Source organism: Grammomys surdaster, unplaced genomic scaffold (genome assembly GCF_004785775.1).
Source record: "Grammomys surdaster isolate TR1022 unplaced genomic scaffold, NIH_TR_1.0 1166, whole genome shotgun sequence".
In the NCBI taxonomy this organism is placed as follows: Eukaryota; Metazoa; Chordata; class Mammalia; order Rodentia; family Muridae; genus Grammomys; species Grammomys surdaster.
In genome coordinates, this window is record NW_021605585.1 from 730590 (window position 1) to 754751 (window position 24162).

General features: G+C 39.1%; 1 protein-coding gene across 6 annotated transcripts in view; it reads right to left on the reverse strand.

The window, feature by feature from the left end:
- The window catches only part of Tp63 (tumor protein p63), a 203997-nt gene that overhangs the window by 46583 nt on the left and 133252 nt on the right, over nucleotides 1–24162 (reverse strand). For all 6 annotated transcript variants that reach the window (XM_028783900.1, XM_028783902.1, XM_028783903.1 and 3 more), the window contains one exon: nucleotides 23747–24001. In XM_028783900.1, coding sequence (XP_028639733.1) covers nucleotides 23747–24001 — 255 coding nt within the window. The remainder of the gene's footprint in view (nucleotides 1–23746; nucleotides 24002–24162) is intronic.

Here is a 24162-nt window from a genome sequence, read left to right on the forward strand (position 1 = left end):
CTCTCTCTCTCTCTCTCTCTCTCTCTCTCTCTCTCTCTCTCTCTCTCTCTCCCCGTCTCTCTCTCTCTCTTCAATCCAAAAGGTCAGGTCTTCTGAGTGGCTTCCAATACAGAGCCAGTAGCAGGAACATCAAACCAAGGATCTGAACCTTTCTTAACTTGGGTATACAGAGTGTCTTGTCATGGCCTGAATCCAGTTTTGCCCTAGTGTAGGCAAGAAGCCCTGGAAAGTCAGGGATTATACATACAGGAAGACCAGACTGGAGCGCTATTGTTATATTCATGATGCCCAAGGCACCAGAGCTGGAAATACACATACTACAGGAAATTCTTCCATTTGAGTTATCTTACTGGCCACCAGATTCCTTTCCAATATGGATGCCAGGAAAAACAAAACAAAATAAAATACAAGGTATTTATTACTGAGTCAGAGAACTAAGGGGAGACAGTTTACAACACCTTCAAAACTTACACTTTTATTCTCTCCCCCTTTAGTTTTGGAGCATTCTTGTTTTGTTTTTCCCAAATCCAGTGAGCTGTGCATCTCTTTTCCAGTGCACAAACATACAAGTTTATGGTCTTAATCAGTACTTGCAAGAACATGACCTACAGGCTGACTAACCAGCTGCCCACTGGCTAGGAAGGGTCTCTTCTGTCGAAACAGCACCGGGGCCATACAAACAGCACAATACAAAGAGCACACAGTAGAAGTGCTCACTTTTTTTCCTCGTAATTTTCAATTGAAATTCCTCATGGGAAATTCCAGAGTTATGCTTTATTAGAACAAGGGACAAGTCCATCAGCTTACGTGTTTTAAAGGCAATCTGCCCCTTGAGTAGCAAAGGGCAAACACAAAGCTCTGTTTTCCAAGCAGTGCCTTAATGACTTCCCCCCAAGTCTCTCGTCCCAAAACTGAAAAGGAAAAAAAAAAATCAAAGCTTTGCCAGAGCCAGTAAAGCACATCACCTCAATGAGTAATTTTCCTGTTTACTTCAAACACTTTTTTTCCCAAACTCCAACCTGGGCAAGTCTGATCAGGTAAGGCTTTGGAACAGGTAAAAGCATCCCCAATTTCTACGTAAACGCTGCAGGCCATGGGGCAGAGACAAGTCTCAACTGAACACTCCACGGTAGTCAAGCTTCCCGGCGCCTCTGGTCTTGTCTCTCTCATACCTGACAAGCAGCGTCATGTCTCCCTGCCTTCAGACTCAGCTTTATGTGCAAAGTACACTCAGGCACACACACTCACATACACACACAGACACATGTGCACACAAACGCATACATACAGGCAAACACGTGCACACACACAAATCACTATTTTTCTTGATTTTACCTGTACATGAATAACTAGGTATATTGGGACTAATCTGCCTTAATAGCAATTATCTTCCTTGAATATCTTTCAAAATACAAATTTCCCCTCTGAACTCACTCACTCTTCAGGTGAAGACATGGCAGAGTACAAAAGTGTAGCTGTTTCTCGCTGGTAAAGGCTATGACTCTCAAATTCAGTAGTGGAGAGGTATGACTGTACTTTATTTTCTTACATAAATAATTATCAACAACGACACATGTTTTTAAGATCTGTCTCTACACAAATACATCTTCTAAATAATATGTGTTTTCCTTCTAAGTCAGGAGAGAAAAAGAGAGGGAGAGAGACAGAGAATTGCTACCCAGGATAGAAGATTAATCATAGTGTCGTCTGCCTCCTAGGAGGGAGGAAGTGGGGGTTGAGAGTTTACTCTTCGATCTACCTTGTCAAGTTGGACAGATTTCTGGGTTTTCTGGAGCTTGTTCTCCACCCATAGGCAGGGCATTACAGGACAAGTGCCTCTGTCAGATAGAACTGTGACTTCTGCTGTGCACACTGCTTTGTGTTCCTCAGGTAGGAGGTGTCAACTGGCTATTGAGGTACTGTACTTACATAATGTCGAACTCACTCACAAGCATGCATGGAAGCTTTCGAGCTAAGAGCATGGTGGTTTTACATACTGGAGATGAGCTTGGTATAGATCCGAGGCATGTAATGGTCTCTGCTCCATTTCCTTCCTGATATGATCACTCTAACTCCTAGTCTCCCTTGCTAAACATAACTCCTTTTAGGTGGAACGTCAATGCCAAGGTCAGAGTGTTTAAAGGTCAGATGACACCGTGGAATTGAAAGTAAACTAACAATGATAGTGGCAGCCTGCATGAGGAAGACCCGACCAAGCTCAAGTCAGATAAAACCCCAGCATGGAGGAGGGGACAGTGGACCCAAAGTAACAACATGAGCTGAAGAAAAAAATTCTAGAAATTCTAGAAAGAGAGAATTTGTTTTCTTTAAGAATGAGACCACTAGCATGCTGAACATGCTTCAGGGAAGGCCTGAAACCCAAGAGTAGTTAGTTAACTTGGATTTAATTTTTTAAAACAGAATTTGAAGTTGAATGGGCAAGGAAACAGGGTGGATTGGGAAAGAGTTCGGGGTGTTGTAGATAACCAAAATAATTATATGAAAAATTTAAATAATTAACAAAAACATTATTATAAAATATACAAATAAAACAATTACTTTAAAGCAATGCAATAAAGAGAACCCAGGGGACTTTCTGCTTATTTGATATCAATACTTATATTTGCACCAGTCAGTTGCATAGAAAATGATCAGTTCAACTGAAGAACTTTAAGACACAGAAAGCTCTCGGGACCTATGAAATCTTGAGCAACAGATCTAAACAACTATCCTCTCTTCCAATCCAAATCACAGGGTCTGTCCTTTTGTAATGGTGCTCCCACTAGTGCTCCGTGTCAGAGGAGCTGGTCCCTGGGACAGGAAGAAAACCACAGAACACTGGAAGCATGAGCCTCATAAATTCTGCTAGTTCATTCTTTTAGAAAAGGCTGAGACAACAACTTTTAGACTTTTTTGTTTCTTTGTTTTTCTTTTCTGCTATATTAAACAGGTTCAATTTTACACATTTTAAACCCTGCAAAATTCTACAATTTAGCTATTCTGGATTTTATATGCTATTTGTTTTACTCTTCCAAATCTTTTCTTTTTCTCAGGAAATATTTATTGAATGGCTGTATAGAAATAAAGCCTTGAAAGAATTTGTCACGTTTTTCTATAAAATATATTTTCCTTTATTACACCTCTAGGCTTTCAATTGTTCTTGGTGACAAAATACCAAATTTCTAAATAGAGATCTTACTTCGTTCATCTTACTCAAGTGATAGGAAAAACAAAAAATAGCAGCGGCAAAGAGATTCCACACATGTTCCTGGGTATGGTGGGACCTGCTGATCACTCAGTACTGCAGAGCAATGGCAAGAGGAGCTCAAGTTCAAGGCAAGACTCAGCTACACCGGAAGATCTTATCTCAAAAAGCAAAACCATTAAAAACCAAGTATGTTATGCCCTCTCTTCCTCTTTCTCTCACTGTATGTGTCTTATATCCTTATGCCCTCCTCTCTCTTCCTCTATATCATGCCTTTTATACAACTGAAAGTTTTTCACATTAATAATACACATACTGATAGCCAGCTAACTGACAGGACTTAATTTTGTTCAGCAATGTCTGCTCTTAAGGTTCATCAAGAATCCACATGGCGTGATAAAACATTGAGGACAATTTCTGTGTTGTTTTCCAAAGCCAGTTGCTACCAGTGCTGTGAATCACGAACTATAACAGACTACCTCAAGGCTAGCTCTTGACTTCAGTTTTGAAAGGTCTAGCTTTGTTGAAAACCAGGTCCTTCCAGTCAAATCTAAAAAGCCAAACGCTATCCTTGCCTCCACTCTCCTTCTGTAACCACAGTTTAAGGACTCCTAACAAGCCCACTCCCTCTGCTCCCTATCCACTATGTCTCCTAGGAAATGGCAACTGGCCTTTCGGAAAGGAAGACTGACAGTGGATTTAACCTTCAATAATGTTTTAAATGAATAATACATGCTATCACATAGCGGATGAAAGATATCTGTGAGGTCAGTTCACATAGACTCCAGAAAATAATGTATCTTCATTGAAAAAAACTAAGGTTACAATTTGACTTGAAATTTTAAAGAGTTAAAACAGCAAATATCTCAAGAGAATTTAAGAATGATTTAGAATCTTTGTTGCTGAATTTAGTTAGAAGTGAAAGAAAGTAATTTTCAGAAAATCTTTCCCAAATACTCTTTAGGTTTAACTGTACAGTAACAGGTGCGGGGGAGGGGGGAGCTCTTCTTGGGCTCTCCTGGTCTTTCCCTTACCTAGGAAACTGGCAGCTGGAGTCTAGCTTGTATCTATAGTCTAAATAACATGGTGCACACTTACAGTTCCAACTGCATTGCATTTATTATGAATTACAGTAGGCCACAAACACTTGAAAACAACACATTCTGGGTGCTAAAGCACTGTGGCATTTGCTTAACTTCCTCAATCTTTTCTTTTGGTTCTTGGTTCCTTATCTTGGAAGTTTCTATGGGTCCAGCTCTGTAGCTCATTTCAGTAAATCAGAATCCACCCCCTCCCTTGTTTTTTGAGTAGAAGTAACAAGGAAAGTAGTAAATACTCTTTGTAAGACAGCCATGAGTTCTCTTCACAAAGGACAGGAGGTTTTATAATTCAGTTAAGTGAACGGTCATCAAAGATGACAGGTCAGAGGATGAACAGATTTGCCATTGCTGAGTTTGACAATGGTATAGCTATGTGATAGCATGTGCTTTGTCCTCATGAAGCCTAAAACTAAGAAAAAGCTCCTTCTTTTAGAGACAGTCTTTTCATAAAAAGTGTTCATTCCAACTAAGGGAAAACCCAGAAAAAAAGGCCAAAATCTTTAGTCCAATCTATTCATTTCAAAGCTAATAAAACTGAAGCTCTGGATGGCATAACAGGTCTGGCTCTCCTTATGACACTCTTCCTTCTTTCACAAACCCCACTTCCTCTCAAATAATTTCAATGGCAGTCGAGTCACAGGTATACAGTCTGACTTTATTCAGCCAACTACATATACTTTTGGGCCATGTGTATGACAACAAACAGCATAAATAGCCACAGTTAATCAAAATGAAGAAATACCAAACTTCTGAGGAGTCTATCATTCTTCCTGTTTGCTAACATGGTCCTGGCAAGAAAGAATTCTACAATATGTCTAAGAAACATTACACTAATAGCAGTCAAAACCCCTATTGTGGAAGAAAGTCTCTGAAACACAAACCATAATTCCACCCTCACCTATGCTGAGCACTTCTTGTTCTTGTCATGGTCTGAATGCGGGTAACATCTGACACGGTTTGTCTCAATTGTCCAACCTCGAAGCTGCTACCCTTAGTCATATTCCTCCAATAGGATGTGTCTTCTTCACCAATTACTGTTTCCCCCAGGCTTACAAGACAGAGCTTAGTTCTTTGGAATGGTATTCCATGATTTCAATTCCTTGTTATTCTAGCTCGAAGGACTTCTTCCCAGCTTTATATTCTTGCTTCAAACACTTTGTGGTCCGTGTATATGCAACTTTTCCCTGTTCCTTGGTGTATAGGATGCACCATGTCTCCATGCCTTTATTTGTTCTCCAGCTGGAAAGTATTTTATTAACCATCATAATGTTCTGTACATCTCTTCAAGATCCAAAAGTATATATTGAATTTTCCTCAAAACTAGATGAATTAGTATTTTCATCATTGCTTGTTCAGACAAGAAGTAGCAAACAAATATAGAGACCAGTTGAATGCACTGGTATCAAGATATGAGGACCAGATAGAGGTATTCTCTCTGTCCTCCTTAGCATGCATGTTGGGGAGTGGGATGGGAAGTGTTTGTCTACAGTTAATATTTCGAGTGAGTTTAAGTGGATAACCAGGAGTATGCCTGGAAGACAAAGGTGGTATGGGAAGAAGGACATTCCAGACAGATTAGAGCTCCTGTCACACTGAATTATAGCTAGCTTTATCAGTTCTCTGTGATTGACTGTGAGCCCTTTGAAGAAGGAAGGACTAACTTATGTATTAATATGATTACCCTACAGCATCTAGCCCTCATAATAACTAGCCGATTTGCCAGGAACATTCTCAGAGGGCAGGCCCTGGACTACGGGTTTCCTACAGTGAACTCTCCATAACCTTCACAAGAGATTACTTTTGCCTGTCAGAAGTGGAAGTTGAATTGTAGCATGGTCTGGTCACTTGTGAGACATTCTATTTGTGTAGGTTTTTGCTTTCAGGTATACCTTTTGGTCCTCAGGTAATGTTCTTTAAAACCAAGAGTTCTGTTGGTTTTAGGACCTGTTGAACTAGGAAAATGGGACATCCAACTTTGTTCCTGTGCTCATGGCAAAGAATAAAAGATCGTGACTTGGTGAATCTTTTGAAGTCAGTCTGGGGCCTAGTAATTTTGACGTTTCTAAGAAGATACAGCTTTAAAAACAGTAAACAAGCCTTTTAAAGGTCTTCTCATGTCATAATAGAGTTCTGTATTCAGCAATATTTTTTTAAAGTTGTTTATAAAAACACTTTTTGCCTTTTCCTTAGGGTCCTTTACTTTTACCTGGATTTCACTAGACTTATGTCTATATTGTGGCTTAATCATTTTATTTCAAATAAAACTGTATATATTTTGGAATGACAGGAAAAAAACTAAATGAAGAACATGTGCAGGTATTTCCGAGAGTGACCCATATTTAAATATTTTAGTATTTGTAGAACTGTCTTTAAAGTATATAGTAATAAAAGATAAATTCAATGTCTGGGTGCAATCTTTTCAAAGAAGTTTACCAAATATAATATCCTGATATTCATTTAAGCGATGCAATGCTTCCAACAATCTCCAAGGAAGAGGACAAAATTTGCCATTGGTGCCTGTAACACCTACAGGTAACTCAGACAGTATGGAAAGATTGGAGTTCAGAAAGAGAGGAAAGTATAATTATGCTAACTTGCCAGGAGGAAGTTTGATTGAATCATCTCAGAACTACTTAACTTTAAACTTCTTTAGTATTTTCTTCACCCTTCCTTTTTCCTTTCCTGTTTCTTTTCCTTTTTCCTTCCTTTTTTCCTCCCTTTTTTTCCTTGTTAACATATTCCCATCTTGATAGAAAGGAGCCAGGAGCAAGAAGGAGATTTGGGGGCAGAGTAATGGAAGACAGCAGAAGCAATGGAGAAAGGCAAGCTTTCTTGGGAACATTAAGTATTTTCTGCTGGGCAGGCCACCAAAGTCTCCTGTCCCTCAGAATTGTGTGCTGAAAAATGCAAAACTGTTATGCACCTAAAAAGATCCATGAAATGTCTATTTAAGAAGCTGGGAAGACTGCCCATAACATTCCCACATGATATTTCCTTATCTGAAAGAAACAAAGGTCCTGGGAGGTAGGAACAATTAAAATTACCACTGCTTACTTGTCTTGACCATAATTTAAACATACTCCCTCGCACTGATTTCTCTCTCCTATCCTAACACATATATTTTTTAAATCAGGTTTTCAGCAATACTGTCATGTATTCAAGAGCAAAAGATTCAGGTAGTTTTTTCATTCCACAAAATAGAGCTCATGACTATTTTAAAACTAGAAAAGTACAACATATGTGTTTCATTCTGCTGATTAATATATTTATGAACTAGGCATTCATTTCATATTTCATAATATGATAATTCATGATTTCATATTGACGCTATCAATTCAGTGGGATGCCTCCCTAATATTTAATAGTCAATCTGATTCTAAAGACTTTAATTTTGTTCCATATGGATAACCACCATTGCTTTGTATTTTTTTTAGTAAAGCTGCCAGTACATATGCTGGTTATATAAGGAAATAATATGTGAAGGGGAATCCTCTAAAACCTTATAAATCATTTTAAGATTAGACGTGTTCTAACAGGCGCTTAGGCATAAACAGGTCTTGGCCCCATCCCATACAGAATGGGTCGGCTCCAGATGTTCTCCTGCAAGCTATGTCTTGCCTAGTACAAGAACATTCATCTCCCAAACACATCATTTCACCTACTTTGCCTGAAGACACACACACACACACACACACACACACACACAAACATACACCACCCAAACCACAGAATTTATTATTACTACTTTCATATTGATTCCTAAAGAAACTCTGATTTTTCTATATTCCAACAGAGAACAGAAACTGAACATGTAGTTTTTAGGATGTCACTCTCTAGTAACAGAAAGATTTTCTTTAGCCTTCTACAAGCAAATGGCAATAGAAGGATCTAACCAGTGTCCTTTATGCTTTTCTTTTTAAAATACCTACAAAACTGATGCCTGGGCCAGTGCTGACTCATAAACCTGGAGACATTAGCTCATAGCCATGATTCAGTTGTGAGAATTTTACTGAGCCTCTCCCCTCACTGGGGCTCTAGGAATTGTCAGTCTCCAGGAGATATGGCTTGTGACCTAGGCACCATTGTTAGTGGTGGTGATCAAATATTGTGAACTCACTAGCAATAAGAATAGCTGTCTATGTGAAGAAACAGACAAAGGCTATCCACAGGATAACCCAATTAGGTGAGTCCTACAGCAGGCCTCCTATCTTCCACAATCTGCCATTCCAATGATTCTAGGAGAAAAGCAGAAACTCTACCATTTAGAGTATTTGGGTTCTCCCTTAGGAGGAAAGGAAAAGGCAGTAGGGAGTCAAGTTCGGGATATCTAAAATGATTTTCTTTTTCTTAAAAGTGGGAATGGAAGAAAATGTCTTAGGAAGTTTTAAAATAAGTTGAACAAGATTCACTGCATTCAAGCAGCACCTCATACCCCAGGTGGAAGCATGTGAGGTTCAGTTTACAAGTTAGGAAGTGGCAAAGTTGACTTGTAGCCTCTCCCTCTCAAGGCAGAGGCCACAGTTCACATGGACACCAGCTTCTTAGTGTCTAAACCACTTAGACCTCATTATCTTGTGTGATCCTCGTGAAAACCCCAGGGGTAATTATCATTATCCTCATTTTAAAGATGAGGAAACTGAGGCACTAAGAGGGCAAAGCAATTTGCCTGGATCCTAGCTGGAGCTTGGCAACTCACCATTGCGATACAGCTGCTCTATGGGGGAATGAGAAGGGGGACAGTAGCACACTGACACCTTCTCTGGCTCTCTGCTATTCTTTTCTCCCTTTCTGCTCAGTCTTAGAAACAGTGACTTTGAAATTTTTGTTCTTCTCCTACCACAGAGAGTAAGCTATGTCACAAGGGACCACTGGGCCCCACTACTATGTATTGGCGCAACTGTTACCTTTCATATTCTGTCCCTTCCAAGATCACCAACACAGGACTGAATTTATCTGCTTTACCTATGATATGAGCCTAATTATCCCTGTACTTCCAAGGAATTTTGGACCCGTGATGCTCAGGACGCTCCCTGTGGATATATTCCAGAGGCTTTGAAGTAGCCAAGCGGCGCCATCTTACCTTCGCTTAGGCAGTTTTCTGTGCTTGAGCACGGCTTCCGGTGGAATGGCACTGTCTAGGGGAATGGACACAGGCCCGGTGGTCTAACCTAGGTGTTGGAAGGTCCACATTCTGCTTACAGAGTAACCCAAATGCTCGCTTCCTCCATTACTGCATGGTGGAGAGCTTCACGACAGAAGTGAGAACCGCTCCATGGAGGGGCTTTCCAGATGCAGATCCCAGGGACAGCTAGAGTTCGGCAAGTCAAACTTCAGTTCTAACTCTACATCTATAGTTCTTCCCGATAATGCCCAGCACTCAGAAGAAGCTGCAACAGTACTTTATGTTCAGTTTATTAAAATCTACTGATAATATCATCCCCCTATTAAGAAAGATGAAGCTAGGGAAGACAGGGTCTTGTATAGACCAAGTAGACAAATGTGGAATTTGACTGGCCTCTGCCTAACCAACAAGCTGAATTCTTCTCCTTTACTTCCTTGTCTTCTCAGGAAGCTTCTAACACTTTAATAAAACACCAGTATTCTTGTTTTCAAGAAGAGAAAAGGGTGTACCAAATGCAATATTTTAAATTTGCAGTCTTGCAAGACACAGATAGACTGCAAGAAGCTCTCAGAGTTCAGGCAGTGTGCTGTTTGCTGTCCCATGCTTCACTTTAATTCGCAAGGGAACATATTTTTTTTTTTAAATTTTAAATCAAGAGTTTATGAAAAGCACTTCATTCAAAGCATTCCATTTTCAGTTTCTGAAGTCTGAATTCCAGTGTCAAACACATTATGAAAGCAACAAATTAGGACTGAGTCCATGCCCTACAGCCATATGCTCAACTGACAACTTCAAAACAAATTCTTAAGCCATTTTTTAAAAGAAAATCTGTTAGCTTGGGAATGCTTCTAAGCAAGCTTTAGCAGGATATAAACTCTCTGTCTGCTCATATTACAGTGCCGGCAGTACCCAGGGAACATACACTCATTCTAATTCCCCTTTTCCTAGTGTACTTTGTTCCAAAGCTTCTTTTGTATGATGAATATCCCTACTCCATCTAATACCAGTGACAAACAGACAACAATGTAGCTCTGGCCACCTCTTCTTTATGTGTATTCTCACTGACTCTCGAAGAGAGAGGCCACAGGAGTCACTTGATGCTCAAAGGCAAGCAGTATGACTCCTAATGTCAAATCAAAATCCTATCAAACCCGGCTATGCTGAATTAGTGGAACAGTATCCAGATGCTATAGGAAAAGAAGTGCTGCTTGAGGCAGCAAACCCTGCTCCCATAATTTTAGCTAAGGTGAAGGCTGTAACGGGAGAAACACTAGAGCATAGCAGCTTGTGGCCAGCCTACATAGCATAACTGTCCCACTGTACCAGCACCATACCTCCAAGTGAATTATAGCATCAAACTAATGGCCAGAATTAAACCTTGGGACTTCTCACAAACAAAGAGTCTTTAACCGTTGATTGCATATCTGCTTTCTGTAAATTGAAGTTGATGTTGACTGAGACCTTCTTCTTGGAAATTTCAAGGCAAATTAGCATATTATATAGTTAAATCAGAGAAGTAGATAGGATCTCATATTTCTTCATTAAGACTAGCTGAACAATATTTTGAAAGAATTCAGTTCTCAAAAGAGAACAGACTTGCTAGAGAAAAAAAAGTAGAATATGCCTTCTCTATTCCCTGTCTTTTTCTTTCCCCAAATAGCTCAATCAACTCTCCCAGGAAGAAAAGTGAAAGAAATAAGAAGCGTGTCCTCATATCTGAATGCAAAGACACATAATAGACTGTCAAATGCAGTAATTAAAGATGGAAAGCAATTAGGTTGATTTTGCACATACCATTTGAATTCATCTCAATCTCTTCCCCAAATTAGAAGTGCCATTATAAACATATACCATTAAAGTTAGTACTGTGTCTTAGCAAACATCAGCTAACAAACATAATGTGAGGTCTTTATACTTTTGTAGAAGGCTTTACTTACAAGTTTCTAGTGAGACAGTCCACTTCACTTGTCCCAGCCATGTTGCTAATCCCAGGCTGCCTGAGATAATCACTACTCTTGGGTGGGAGTTTGGGGAAGAGAGGAGTATTAAAACCTGGCAGACTCTTGCTAGTAAAACTTGTTTGTGTGAGCAAAAGCACATTTATGGACTATCCAAAGGAATACCAGCTAAGCAACCTTTGAAACAGTTCAATGTAAAAAGGGTTTTGGTAAAGATCATTGGACACAATAATGAAAAAGATTATTAAAGATTTGTTCAAAGAACTAAGCGTGTTCTTTCTCACAACTAACTTCTGTCCAAAGTGGATAGCAGACGTTTTGCTCTGCTTTCCCCATAGACCTGTGCTGGGGCAGTGTGGTTCCAGGTGGTGTCCTCAGCTGACGTCGAGCCTTTCAGTCAGCTTTCTGTCCTCTCCTATTCTCACTGTTGAATCCAGAAGCCTCTGCATATTTTCAGACAGTTTTATTTTTTTATGCTGCTATCCTCAGTTGCTTCTTCGATGTCATCACTTTGAGGCCTTTAAAGGACTAGCTGGCTTTTGCTACTGCCTGTTGCTATTGTTTGTCTTGTTCTGTGTGAAATTTGCCATCACAAGCAGAGACAGTCTGCTTTGGCTACTACACCATTCTTCACAAAACCAGTTCTCCTTACACTTCTTTAGGCCTTGTTCACAGCCTGTACTGTCCAACAGGTATCATCTTCCTGCCACCTGCCAAATGATAGTTACAGTGAGTTGGGTCAAGGGAGCCTAGCAGGAAGAACAAAGGCTCCACATGTATTGCTACCCCAGTATTTCTACGTTAAAGATGAGCATCTATGTTTTCCATACTTGTATAGAAAAAAAAAGCATTGTAGCTTAAAATGATGGTTGCTGGATAAGATATCCATCCTGGATTATCAGTATATTGTAGATGCTTACACAAATGGCTACCCATTTGCATTTTGAGTAGAAAATTAAATGAGAATCCTGTAATTCCTTTTGGTTGTGATACTGAGTAAGCCGACTCCCTGTATCTAGACCTTGTCATTGCCTACCTATATGACTTTAAAAAAAACAAGGTCATTGCCTACCTATATGACATTAACAAAAACAAGTGATGGGTGAATATTCATTAAATTAAATGACAATTCTCAGACACAGAATATAAACCTCTCGGAAATATGCTTTTGCTGCATCTACATATAAATGTGTAGACTTTAGGCTTTGAAAATTGGCAAAAGTTAGATACAATCTGTTACCATGAGAGAAAAGAATAAGAGATTAAGAAAGACCAATGTTGTCTTGTGATAATTCTTAGAAGCTGGCAACCATATTTTCAAAAGATTGACTTGGGTAATATTAAAAGTAGTTACTTATCAACTATCTTCCTTCATTCTGATGGAATGGAGTTATTCTAAAACACTTTTAAAACAGCCGACATTTATTTACACTTGTGTAATGTCTATACTGTCTGGGTATGAGCATAGGCAATAAAGGGAAAGACTCTGCTTTGTGGTAAAGATTAGCTTGAAAGGGATCCTTACTCTACACATCATGCATAACTTTTCTAACCACTCGTTTCAACTGTCAAAGTATAGGAGTAGTTTTCCCAGATTCCTTCTCCTCTGTGGGTTAATCTGTTTTACCTACATATAAACCATTCAAATATTTCCCAAAAGCATCGTCTGGTCTGCTAGTTCCAGAGTTTGTAAAGAAAGATTGAAAAGGTAAGTATAGTCAACAAGCATAGTGTGTAAAAATAAGCCTTAAGTCTAATAAATTCCCTAGCCTTTGACTTTACCCTCTAGTCAAGGGATTAGAAGGCAAAGAACTAGCAGTCTTCCTGTATTCCAAGCCTTTCTCATTTGTAGAAGACTGTTCTCTCTTGGGAAGTAGGGTGTCAGGAAGGATAATAAAAACCCATACCAATATATTTTCAAATTCAGTAAGAAAAAAGGTTTTTCCTTATATGTAAAACCCTTAGTAAGATTTAAAAAAAAATCCAGTCTACATAATATATAAAAAACTAAACTTTTTGAAGATGATATTGAGAAAATAGACTTTTTAAATTATTCTAATGAGTGTATAAAAATTCTACCACATGAAAATATTAATTAAAATGTTTACTATGATAAAGCTAGCTATAGGGAAGTCAAAGAAAAAAAACTTCTAATTTTGTTACAAGTTAAACTTAACACATCTGTCAAGGACTATAAGAGGGTTAAGCAAACTCTAGGAGTGTGAAAATCATTTTGCTATTTTTGTGTGAATATAGGTGTTTACAACATCAATTACTTTGCTTTTATGATATATGGTTAATCATATATGCCATTTATTTGATGGGGATTTCTTGGTCAGAACTGTAATCCATAACTATGACATTGTTTGAATGAGAAAATGTGATTTTTTTTCTTAAGAATACAAAATATAAAAACAGAGTAGAGGCAATTTACATTAATTTTAGGGCTTCATATTTATAAACATTCCCTAAATTAATACCAAAGATATAAGGGAAAGTGAGTGAAGGAGACTCAAAGAACAAGCTATAACTGTATCTCAAGTTATAAAAGTGTAATCAACATGAATTCACCCTACTGCTTCTCAGAGTTGTATTAAGTTAAATATGTTTTAAAATGAAAGTCTTTTAAATTATAAACTAGTATATACAGGACTGGAGAGATGGCTCAGTGGTTAAAAGTGCTGCTGGGTTTTCCATAGGACCCAGGTTCACTTCCCAGCAACCACATGATTACTTGCAACCTTCACTATATCTAGTTCCAGTGGACCCTGTGCCCTCTTCTGGCCTCCACAGGCACAAGGCATGTGTACAATACACACACATCATGGAAGCAAAATACTAATATGTATAAAATAAAAATAAATCTTTTTTTCAAAGTATATTTTTTCATTCAATACTTATACCCAAATACTTAAACATACACAGTTTGTCATTTTGTGTCTTTGTAACTGAGGTGGAAAATCTTGGAAAATCTACCTGAATTGTAAATATGTGAATGATGTAGTTCAAGAAGATAAATCTAAGCAACAGAAATCCAGGATGAGGTAATAACATGCTATGTTTTGAGAACAGAATCTCCCAGGCTCTCAAAGCATTTCATAAACCTTAATTATACTCCAAAGCCATCTTGCCAAGGAAATATTATAATACCCATTTAACAGATGGGCAGAAACAAAACACCTGCCCCAGTTCCTCTTGCTTATTAGTACCCCACAGTGGCCTACTGAGTGCCATGCTTTACTTAAGGGGCTATGTTCTGCAGATACCTGTCACGTGACTTCACAAATCAATGAGAAGACTTCTAGTGATCCTTGTTCTCCTTATTTGCTTTAAAAAAAAAAAAAGGCCCAAGAGGGGGGAAAAATCCCCTAAACTTTAAAACGTACCAAAGGAAGAAGAATCTGTTTGACTAGGGGATTTGAGATTAAGCATTTTCGGCATTAAGTCTACAGAAAACCTACGGAGACTCAGTTTCCCCTGATACAATGAAGTGGCAAGTGTTATGCTTGTTCACATGAACCTTCAATAAAGGTCAAAGTAAATGTGATGGTTCACTATATTTCTAAAGGAAGAGTCCCTCTTTAGTTTAACACATACAGTGTCATATGTGCCCATACACATACACTCATAAAAATAAATAGATAAATGCTTGATCTTTCAAAAAAAATTAAGTATAGGTTCTCAAGCTACTTTAAATTTTATTTTGAATTTCAGTTTGATGATAGGGTTAAGGACATTATTATAAACCACGGGAAAGACGCCAACTGAAATTATTCTCATTGGGTACCATTGTACCTAATTACAGGACTCTGTGGTCTAAAAACCACTCCATATATAGAACATATCTCAAGGTTTAAAAAATCTAAGATACCATCCTAGTCTAAAACCATTTCTTCTGTGCCACAGAAAGAATAGGTGCTGGGCAGAAAACTTACATGATCTCAAGTCTCCACTCATCTACCACTCCAGGAAGGTGGAAAAGTTGGATACCCAGGGACTTGTGACATTTATAAATCTCAGTTGGTCACTTCAAATGATATCATTAAATGAAGAACAAACCCACAAACCAAAAAGGAGCAAAGAAGCAATGAAAAACAAGGAAGCAATCAACATAAATATGCTGATTGTTGTTGGCATTAATTCAAGAGGCTGATTTAATGCAATTGCTTTAACTCACCCTGTGAGAGATGGCATATGTACTTCGGGAGATGGATGGGAGCTAGGGAATAAACTGTACACTTGGTGGACATGGTTCACCAGGAGATGACAGGAACAAGAATGTGCAAAGCTCATATATGGGAAAGTACCAACAGCAAATATCCCACAGTAAAAGGCACATCCTCCAGGGTTGATTTTGAATACATATTCATTTTAAGGGATTTCTAGTGACCTTAATGATATAGTATGTTTTTCTTGAGTCATTAAAAAATTCTTCTGGTATTATTGTCTGTTTATGCATCAATTTTCAGGTGATCTTTATTCGAGAAGATGCTGTATGTGCCAATTTAAAATAAACTATCAGTTAGTAAGCTGAGACAATTGATTTGTAGCCTGTTAAACCTCACTGCCCACTTCTGATTATAGCTTTGTCTAATTTTAGAGTTAAGGCACAGAGTTCCATAAATTTTCTAATGATAAGAGCAAAAACAAATAAAATACTTTATGTAAGTATAAAACACTGCATAATATCAGGGATTTTATAAGATAAAATTTTAGAGCTATGGGAAGGCAGAAAAGATAGATTCTATAAGAAAAAATAATAAAGTATACACTGTTAATGAACTGCCAGGTTAAATGTAACAAGATCCAAGGGACCAAATATGGAGACAAAGTGAGGGACAGAAACTGAAGGAGGGGCTGCCTGAAGACCTTTCCACCTGAGTATCCATCCCATGTGCAGTCACCAAAGGTAGATGCTGATGTGGAAGTCAGGAAGTGCATGCTGATAAGAGCCTGATATAGATGTCTCCTCAGAGGTCACAAGAGTCTGACATATTCAGAGGCAGATGCTCACAACTAGCCACTGAACTGATCATGGGGTTCCCAATGGAGGAGTTAGAGTGAAGACCATTGGAGTTGAAAGGGTTTGTGGCCCCATGAGGAGAGCAATAATACCAACCAACCACAGCTCCCAGGGTCTAAACCACCAGCCTGGGAGCACTTAGGGAGGGATCCATGGCTTCAGTTGTATACGTAAGAGCAGAGGGCCCTACTAGGCATAGGTGGGAGAAGAGATTCTTGGCCTCATGAAGGCTGGACACCCCAGGTGGTGGGAATTGGAGGGTGGGGAGGTGGGAGTGGGAGGTAGGTAGGGGTACACCAGCAGAGAAGCAGGAGGAGGGGTGAGGGGATAGGGAGTTCCTGGGTGGGTGGGGGATGGGGTAAGGGGACAACATATGAAATGTAAATAAAACATCCAATTAAAAAAAATGATTTTGATGAAAAAAAAGTAACAAGATTTCAATGTCTATTTTCTGTGAAAGGGACAATGAATTATTTCTTAATCAAATAAAGCTGATAGTCACTGATACTTTCTACCTCGGAGGACTGCAGTTATTTTACTCAAACTTCAAATAACTTTCCCTTATCTCTGTCAATATGTTGTACAGGATGAAAATTTAGCCTACTATTTTGTTTGCCTATAGTATTTTATTACATTTTTAAAGAAGATATTACTATCATTTAAAGATCTGGAGGTGTTACATGCAAATCAGAGTCTCTAGACTCTTTTTCATTGTTTAACAACAGGCCTTGCTTCCCTTAAGAAAGAAAGCTAGGCCTGTAAGGTACGGATCCTGCAGGCATGCTTTGTCAACCCACTTCCATACAGTATTTGCAGTAGGCTTCCTTCCACCAATATGTCTGAGATCTCTACTACAGTGTGGCCCTATCGCATCGTTAGTCAAGTAGTTTGTTGAATTTGAAGCTTCAGGGGTCTGACTTCTGATCTGGAAAAATGCCTGCCCTGGTGGCATCCTCAATATTTTCTCCACATTAGCCCACCATTCCAGGGAAATAGAGAAACAACACACTCATTGGCTAGTGATACTTAGAAAATTCGGTTAGTCACTATGAGTGATAACTAAGAAAGGAGGAGAAAGACAGGAAGACGAAGCATAGAGAAGATGGGGAAGCAAATGGATGAAGATTCAGGGATGGGAAGAAAAGAAAGAATAAGATGGATAGAGAAAAATCCGGATTCTTTTTGTAGTTTAAAAGCAATAACTTAAAAAATTATTTCCATTGGATCAATGGTCCTTATCAATACTCATACACAATAAATCAACATTAATTGTCCAGAAAGAAACTCCATGCCTCAGTCTACAAGTCACTCTGAAGAAAGTGGGAGAGTGATAAACATCAGATCAGATGAACGCAGACTCAGCTAGATGGCTGAGTAATTATGCCTGGACTGAGGAACATCTCTTCTGTAGCATGCCTGTCTAAGGATGCATGTAAAATCAAACCCCAAAGGCAGTCACTTTAACCATCACTGAGAGTCACCAAGCATGTTATTTGAGACATTCTTACTTAGTACTCTGTGTTCTAAGAAATAGCTTGGGTAACTCATTAGTGTGTTTGATGTACAGAAAGATGCGTTTATACGTATCTCAGGTAATTTACAGAACAGCTATGCCAAGAACTAAAAATATCCTTGTTATAGGCTACCAATTTCTCTCCTGTCTTTCAGCAATAAAATCTAACTGTGACTTAACTGTGAGACTATACTAAAGCCAAATTAAGGCTTAAGGTGTGTGTGTGTAAGAGAAAGAAAGACAGAGACAGAAAGACAGAGACACAAGAAGGCAGAGACACAGGGAGAGAAAGAGACAGACAGCAAGAAACAGAGAGACAGAGACATAGACAGAGCATGTTAGAAATTGAACCCAGAATCTTATGTATGCCAACACTATACTCCACCACTGAGCCAAAGCTTGAGCCCAGAAATATTTTCTCTATGAGAAGAATCCGCAAATCACAGGCGACGTAGAGAAGTTTATCATGTCTTTTGATGGGCTAGCCATAAGTCTGAATTCCAGAGGGCTATGCAATTGACTGGCTTGCATTTGATTTCTGCAGAGCTGGCAGCCTTTCTCTGAAAGTCTTACATTACAGGTAACCTGATGACAGGGAGTGGACCACAGGCGCACATCACAGCCTGCCTGGCTGCCTGTGAGACAGAGACTCAATTGCTAGGATCAATGGAACTCGCCAGGGAACGAGTTGTTCCCTTTTCAAACTACACCTCCCTAATCTCTCCATTGGCTCCAGGCACATTCTTCAAAGCTTTGAACATAACTGGAACCTGGTATGATTAAGAAAAGCAAAGGAAGAAGGCTGTCTACAAACCATGGGCCAAGGTAGAAGGGCCATGTCCATTAACAGCTCATGGTAAGTCTCACTGGAGGATATGGCTCAAAACTAACTACAAACAAGGCTTCCTTATATTTGTTAAGGACCCGCCATGTACTCCATGTTGATCCTGTCTAGGTTAGGGTTTCTACCTAACAAGTTTTCAAAATCTATCAAGAGAGAAAACCACAAGAAGCCAAATGATTCTTCATCCCAAGAGCAATGTCATGATGTCAGTCTGAATCTAGTTCAATTAAACAAAAATAGAGAATACCTAATCTGACGGTGTTCACAGAGAACTCAATCTGCTTATGTCATGGCCTGCTAAATAAGTGAATGAATAAATAAATAATGCCACAGCTAGCAAAGGTGTGTGGCTGAGGTCAATAATCAGAGCCAGCCTGGGTCTGTGGATGGCAACCTCCTTGCTGTAGTTCAGTAGAAAACAAACAAATAAATAAACAAACAAACAAACACCCTTGACTTCAAGGGCTTCTTTCCTATTATTCTCAGTTCTCATGGGTAAACTCTCTTCTCTGATGAAACACTCCACACCAGTACCTATGGTTCTGTTTAATAGCCATCTAGCATTCTGATCTGTACATAGAATGGTAACAGGCTTTCCTGAACACAAGTTGCTATTGGTTTTCTTGCATCTTTAGCATGCACAAACTGATACAGGCTTGCTTTGCCAACACAGGCATAGGCTTTTTCTAGTTATAAAACATAGTGATACCTACACCTGTGTATTCGGATAGGGGGATAATATTATAGTCCTTAGTGAGTGAAGTATGCATGTTAAAATCCCAAAATCATTTAAAAGGTTAATGGAGACTTTTTAAACAATTATTACATGTAACTGCACCTTCAGCAAAGCTACCATAAGTTAGAAATACAAAAAAGAAAAAAGAAAAAAGAAAAGTTGAATTTGTCAAATTCAACTGACAAATGCAGACTCAGCCAGATTAAAAATGATAAACAAGTGTGTACCTACGGCTAGCCTAACACTAATAGGTGCATTTACTCATTGGATATGCTTTAGAACAAAGTGTTGATATCCATATGTGTAAGGAAAGAAAATCAAGTTCCAATAGGGTGAATCTGAGGGCAAGTCTACATTGAATCAGTAGGTCGCAGAGATGAAATCTGTGCTTGCCTTTCTTGATGTCTTTTAAGTACATTGTTTCTAATGTCCTCTGGCTGATGAGTCTCAGGTAAAACATTGGACCATTCACAGAATATTAAGTAACAGGCTTCTCTAACTAGTGTCAAACTAATTGTTGAAAGAATAAAGTCCAAAACAAAACCTTAAGCATCTAGTTGAGAGGTGTATGTGTGTAAACTAGAGTATAGGAACATGTTGTGATGTGTTGCTTTATTTTGTTGGGAGAGATTAAAAACATATACCTTTCCAGAGCTAGAGCCATAGTCACTCTAGGTATTTAGAGCAGAAGTGAAGTGCATGTCCCTGTGCTCTAAGCATCTTATTTATATGCTGATATTATTGATGAGAGTTAAACCAGAAGATTCTGGAAGAAGAACACCATGATGACAGATGATACAGAGGCGCAAGAACCAAACCAAACCAAACCAAACCAAACCAAACCAAACCAAACCAAACCAAACCAAACCAAACCAACTTCTCCTTAAAGAGCCACTAGAAGGAATAGGCAGCTACTTCAGCTACTTCCAGTTTGAGGGAAGACTCAAGATGTAGCATCTTGTTTAGAGTAAATTGCTTTAAATACAAAGGAGCCTGGGAAGTAAGTGTTATGTAATACAGCACAAAATATCCATCTGCCAGTTGGACATCAGCATAATTTGAGTCCAGTTCTACAGGACACATGGACATCAGGATTTCCGAGACCAGCTCTGTAGGGTACAGGCCTACTCCAGCATCCCTCTACCTTTTTGTCAGTTAGAAATAGTGACAGTTTAGAGAATATAGGGAAGATACTCTCTGGAGTGAGGACCCTTGGACATGACTTGTCTTTGTTGAGGCTTCCCATTTTAAAGCTGGGGTAAAAGACTTAGTTACCAGGCACAACTAAGATACTCAAGTATCTTTTCTTTAAAATGCAAAGCCTATGTATAGATTTAAGCATATGTAAATAATTAGACGCCTCTGTGTATAAAGCATAAATATTCAAGAAACTCTGTTTTCATAGGTGATTGTTACAGGTACCTGGATAAGGACTCCAGTGATCTAGATTTTGAAGAAATGCCAGGAGCCATGAAATAAGGCTGCTTGGGAGTAAATAAATAAATAAATATGATAAAAAACTATAGCTGGTTGTGTTACACTAGTGGAACCCTCATTCTATAGAGATCATAGACAACTGAACAGCCACTCAAGAGATGCCAAACCGCCTGACAAAGTCCACTTCTTTATGAAGTCAGTGTGCTTGATGAGAACCCTGTCTGCTCTAAAGCTTTCTGTCCTGATTATTAGTACTGCTACCTCACCTCTGACAACAGTAACTGTCATCATCTTCGTCCTCACCAAAGCACGAAATGATGAAACTCCAGATGCTTGATGTGACGTGACTAAGGTCACACTGACGATCGTACCACCATCCAAGCTTTCTGGCTCTTATCCAGAACTTTGAAACCTAAATGCCCGTATTTCCCCCCACCCTCAACCTTGGGCTTCTGATGTTGCTATCCCATCAAGGATATTTTATCAGTATATATGTCCAAATCATTTTCTTCCTGCCTAATCTATACTTTAAGCAGTGGACCCCAGTGCTCTTTGTAAGACATTTTGTTTCTTGGAGAGAAGGTTCTCCATGGTATATGGGTTGGCTTTGGGTTGAAAGTTCAAGTGGGTCTTTAGGTTTTGGAGAAGATATGATGAGAGAAAGAGGGGAGGAAGATTTGTCTATTCCACCTGCATCAAGCTTTGTTTCCAGGCTTCTTACATGACTTTAGAAGGGAATAGGTATTTCTTTGGTAGTTTCTACATAGTCTTTATCTACTTAGGGATGTGGACCCAGGACTCAGTAACCAATCAACTAACAGATGAACCTGAGAATTGTGAATACCACCCTCCACTTCCCACCCTAAGTTCACATATCTTTGTGAAAGAGACTGCTGTCATGGTGTACAGCAGAACATCACTGAGAAAAACCTGTGCATTTGGAAATCTACTCAACTTCTGCATCCATCTTCAAGACTGTAAATACCAATGAGATCAAAGATTGTGGCAGAATTGACAAGCAAGACATGGAGGGAAGATCACATTTTAAGCTGGTACTGCTTTCATACTTGAAATATGAGCTATAACAGAACACTTTCTCAAACCATGAAAAGAGAACACTGAAGTAAGTTTAATTTTAGACAGTTTAGGGACTTCCTGATTGAAAAGCCAGAAACAGTAATGACACACTCCATTGAGGAGGCAGGAATTAGAAACACCCCAGTCCCACAAACTGAAAGAGTAGCACTTGGGTTAATCTACATGTTCTCTAGCTTTCCTCATAGCAGACGGGTGATACAAAATCATGCTATCTGCTACTAAAATGAGAGAAGGGAAAGGAAGGACCAGATAGAAGATGATGCCAGAATGTGGGATGAACACAGGCTATCCATAAACTCCATGGATACGCTGTCAGGTGAAAGCTGACAGCCAATTCAGTACTATCTATAACAGTGGTCCTCCCTGTCACTAATGTCATGACCCTTTAATACAACACCTCGGGTTGTGATGACTCCCTAACCGTAAAATTATTTTTGTTACTTCTTCACAACTGTAATTTTGCTACTGTTATGAATTGTAAAGTAAATATCTGATATGCAACACAGGTGAAAGTTATTTGACCCCAAGAGGTCACAACTCACACATTGAGAGCCACTGCTATAGAAGGTAAAGTAGAGGGAGATATTTTCTTGAGAGTAGGACTTGCTAAAGTGGCAAAGGACTAGCTAAGCTCTAAAAGGAATTTTTCAATGAAATAATGATATCTAAAAGGATTTCTACAAACAGTAAATTATTTGATAAATATAAATGTTGCTATAGTCAGCATACTTTGGTTAAAATAGTTAAAGAGAGCTTTGTAGGTTTTTCCCTTTATATGTGACTGTTATTCATGTTATTCTACAGTACAATGTAAACTGAGATATGAATTAAATATTCTATGTTTTCCCTAGGCTCTCACGGGCATGACCAGTCTTTTACAGTGGCCTGTACCTTTGAGTATCTTTTTCCTTTTACTCTGAGTCTCCCTGAGTTGCTTAGGGAGAACTCAGGCTCCCTCTGTAGTTCAGAAAAGGAGTTAAACTGTGACACTCCAACTTGAGCCTCATGAGAAGCTGTGAATACAGCCTTGTGCCCCTGCCCCTGTCTCTTCTTATTTTTTTAACTTAGGGACAGGAATGGATGCATAAGTATTAGAAGAGCTATAGCCAGGACACATGGAAAGTTGGTTTCTCCAAAATTTAAAATCAGAACCCCTTTACACTAACTCAGGATTCTGAATAGTCAAAGGGATTTTTTGATGGGGGGGAAGCATTTTAAATATATATATATATATACATATATCCACAAACTATCATCCATACTATAGCCACACATGCATAAATATATTGGTTTTAGGAAATGTTTATCACCTTAAATTATTCCATTTTATTTTGTTACTCTCTTCTTAAGACATTTTCATCTTTTACAGCACGTCCCAAAAAATGTTTATATTCTAGGACAGTGATACTTCTCATTGTCCCAACGTTTTTTATCTTCCTGAAACTGCATACAAAGCACCTCTCAAGAGTATGCAGCAGTCAGGAACAAACAGGCTGCAAATCACTTGGCACTGGTCAAAACCAAAGTCGGTATATTGAGTTACCAGACTAGGCAAGGCTTTTGCATTGACTATCATCTACTCTGGATAACTGTTCAATATTCAAAGATGATGTATTTCCTCATTGGATAAGTAATATTTGAACTTAGAAGAGGGAGAAATGCTGGTGCATGGTGAAGACCATCCTGAGGCTTGGAGTAAGACTCTCTTACCGTCCAGGTGGCCGACTTGGCGGTGCTGGACTGCTGGAAGGACACATCGAAGCTGTGTGGGCCTGGGTAATCTGTGTTGGAGGGAATGGCCGGGGATGGAGAGAGGGCATCAAAGGTGGAGCTGGGCTGGGCGTAGGGTGAGGGCGCTGTCACGCTGTTCTGTGCGTGGTCTGTGTTGTAGGGACTGGTGGACGAGGAGCCATTCTGAATCTGCTGGTCCATGCTGTTCAGGAGCCCCAGGTTCGTGTACTGTGGCTGTAAAGACACCCAGACACCCCAGTATTAGTCATGTAAGCCACAGTTCATTGCTCAATAAAACTGGCATTATTTGGTGTGCTTTGTGAAAATTTGGGCATGATGTCCCAAACACATCATGTACCAAGTAAAGCCACCCATCTGTGGTACAAGGCAACACC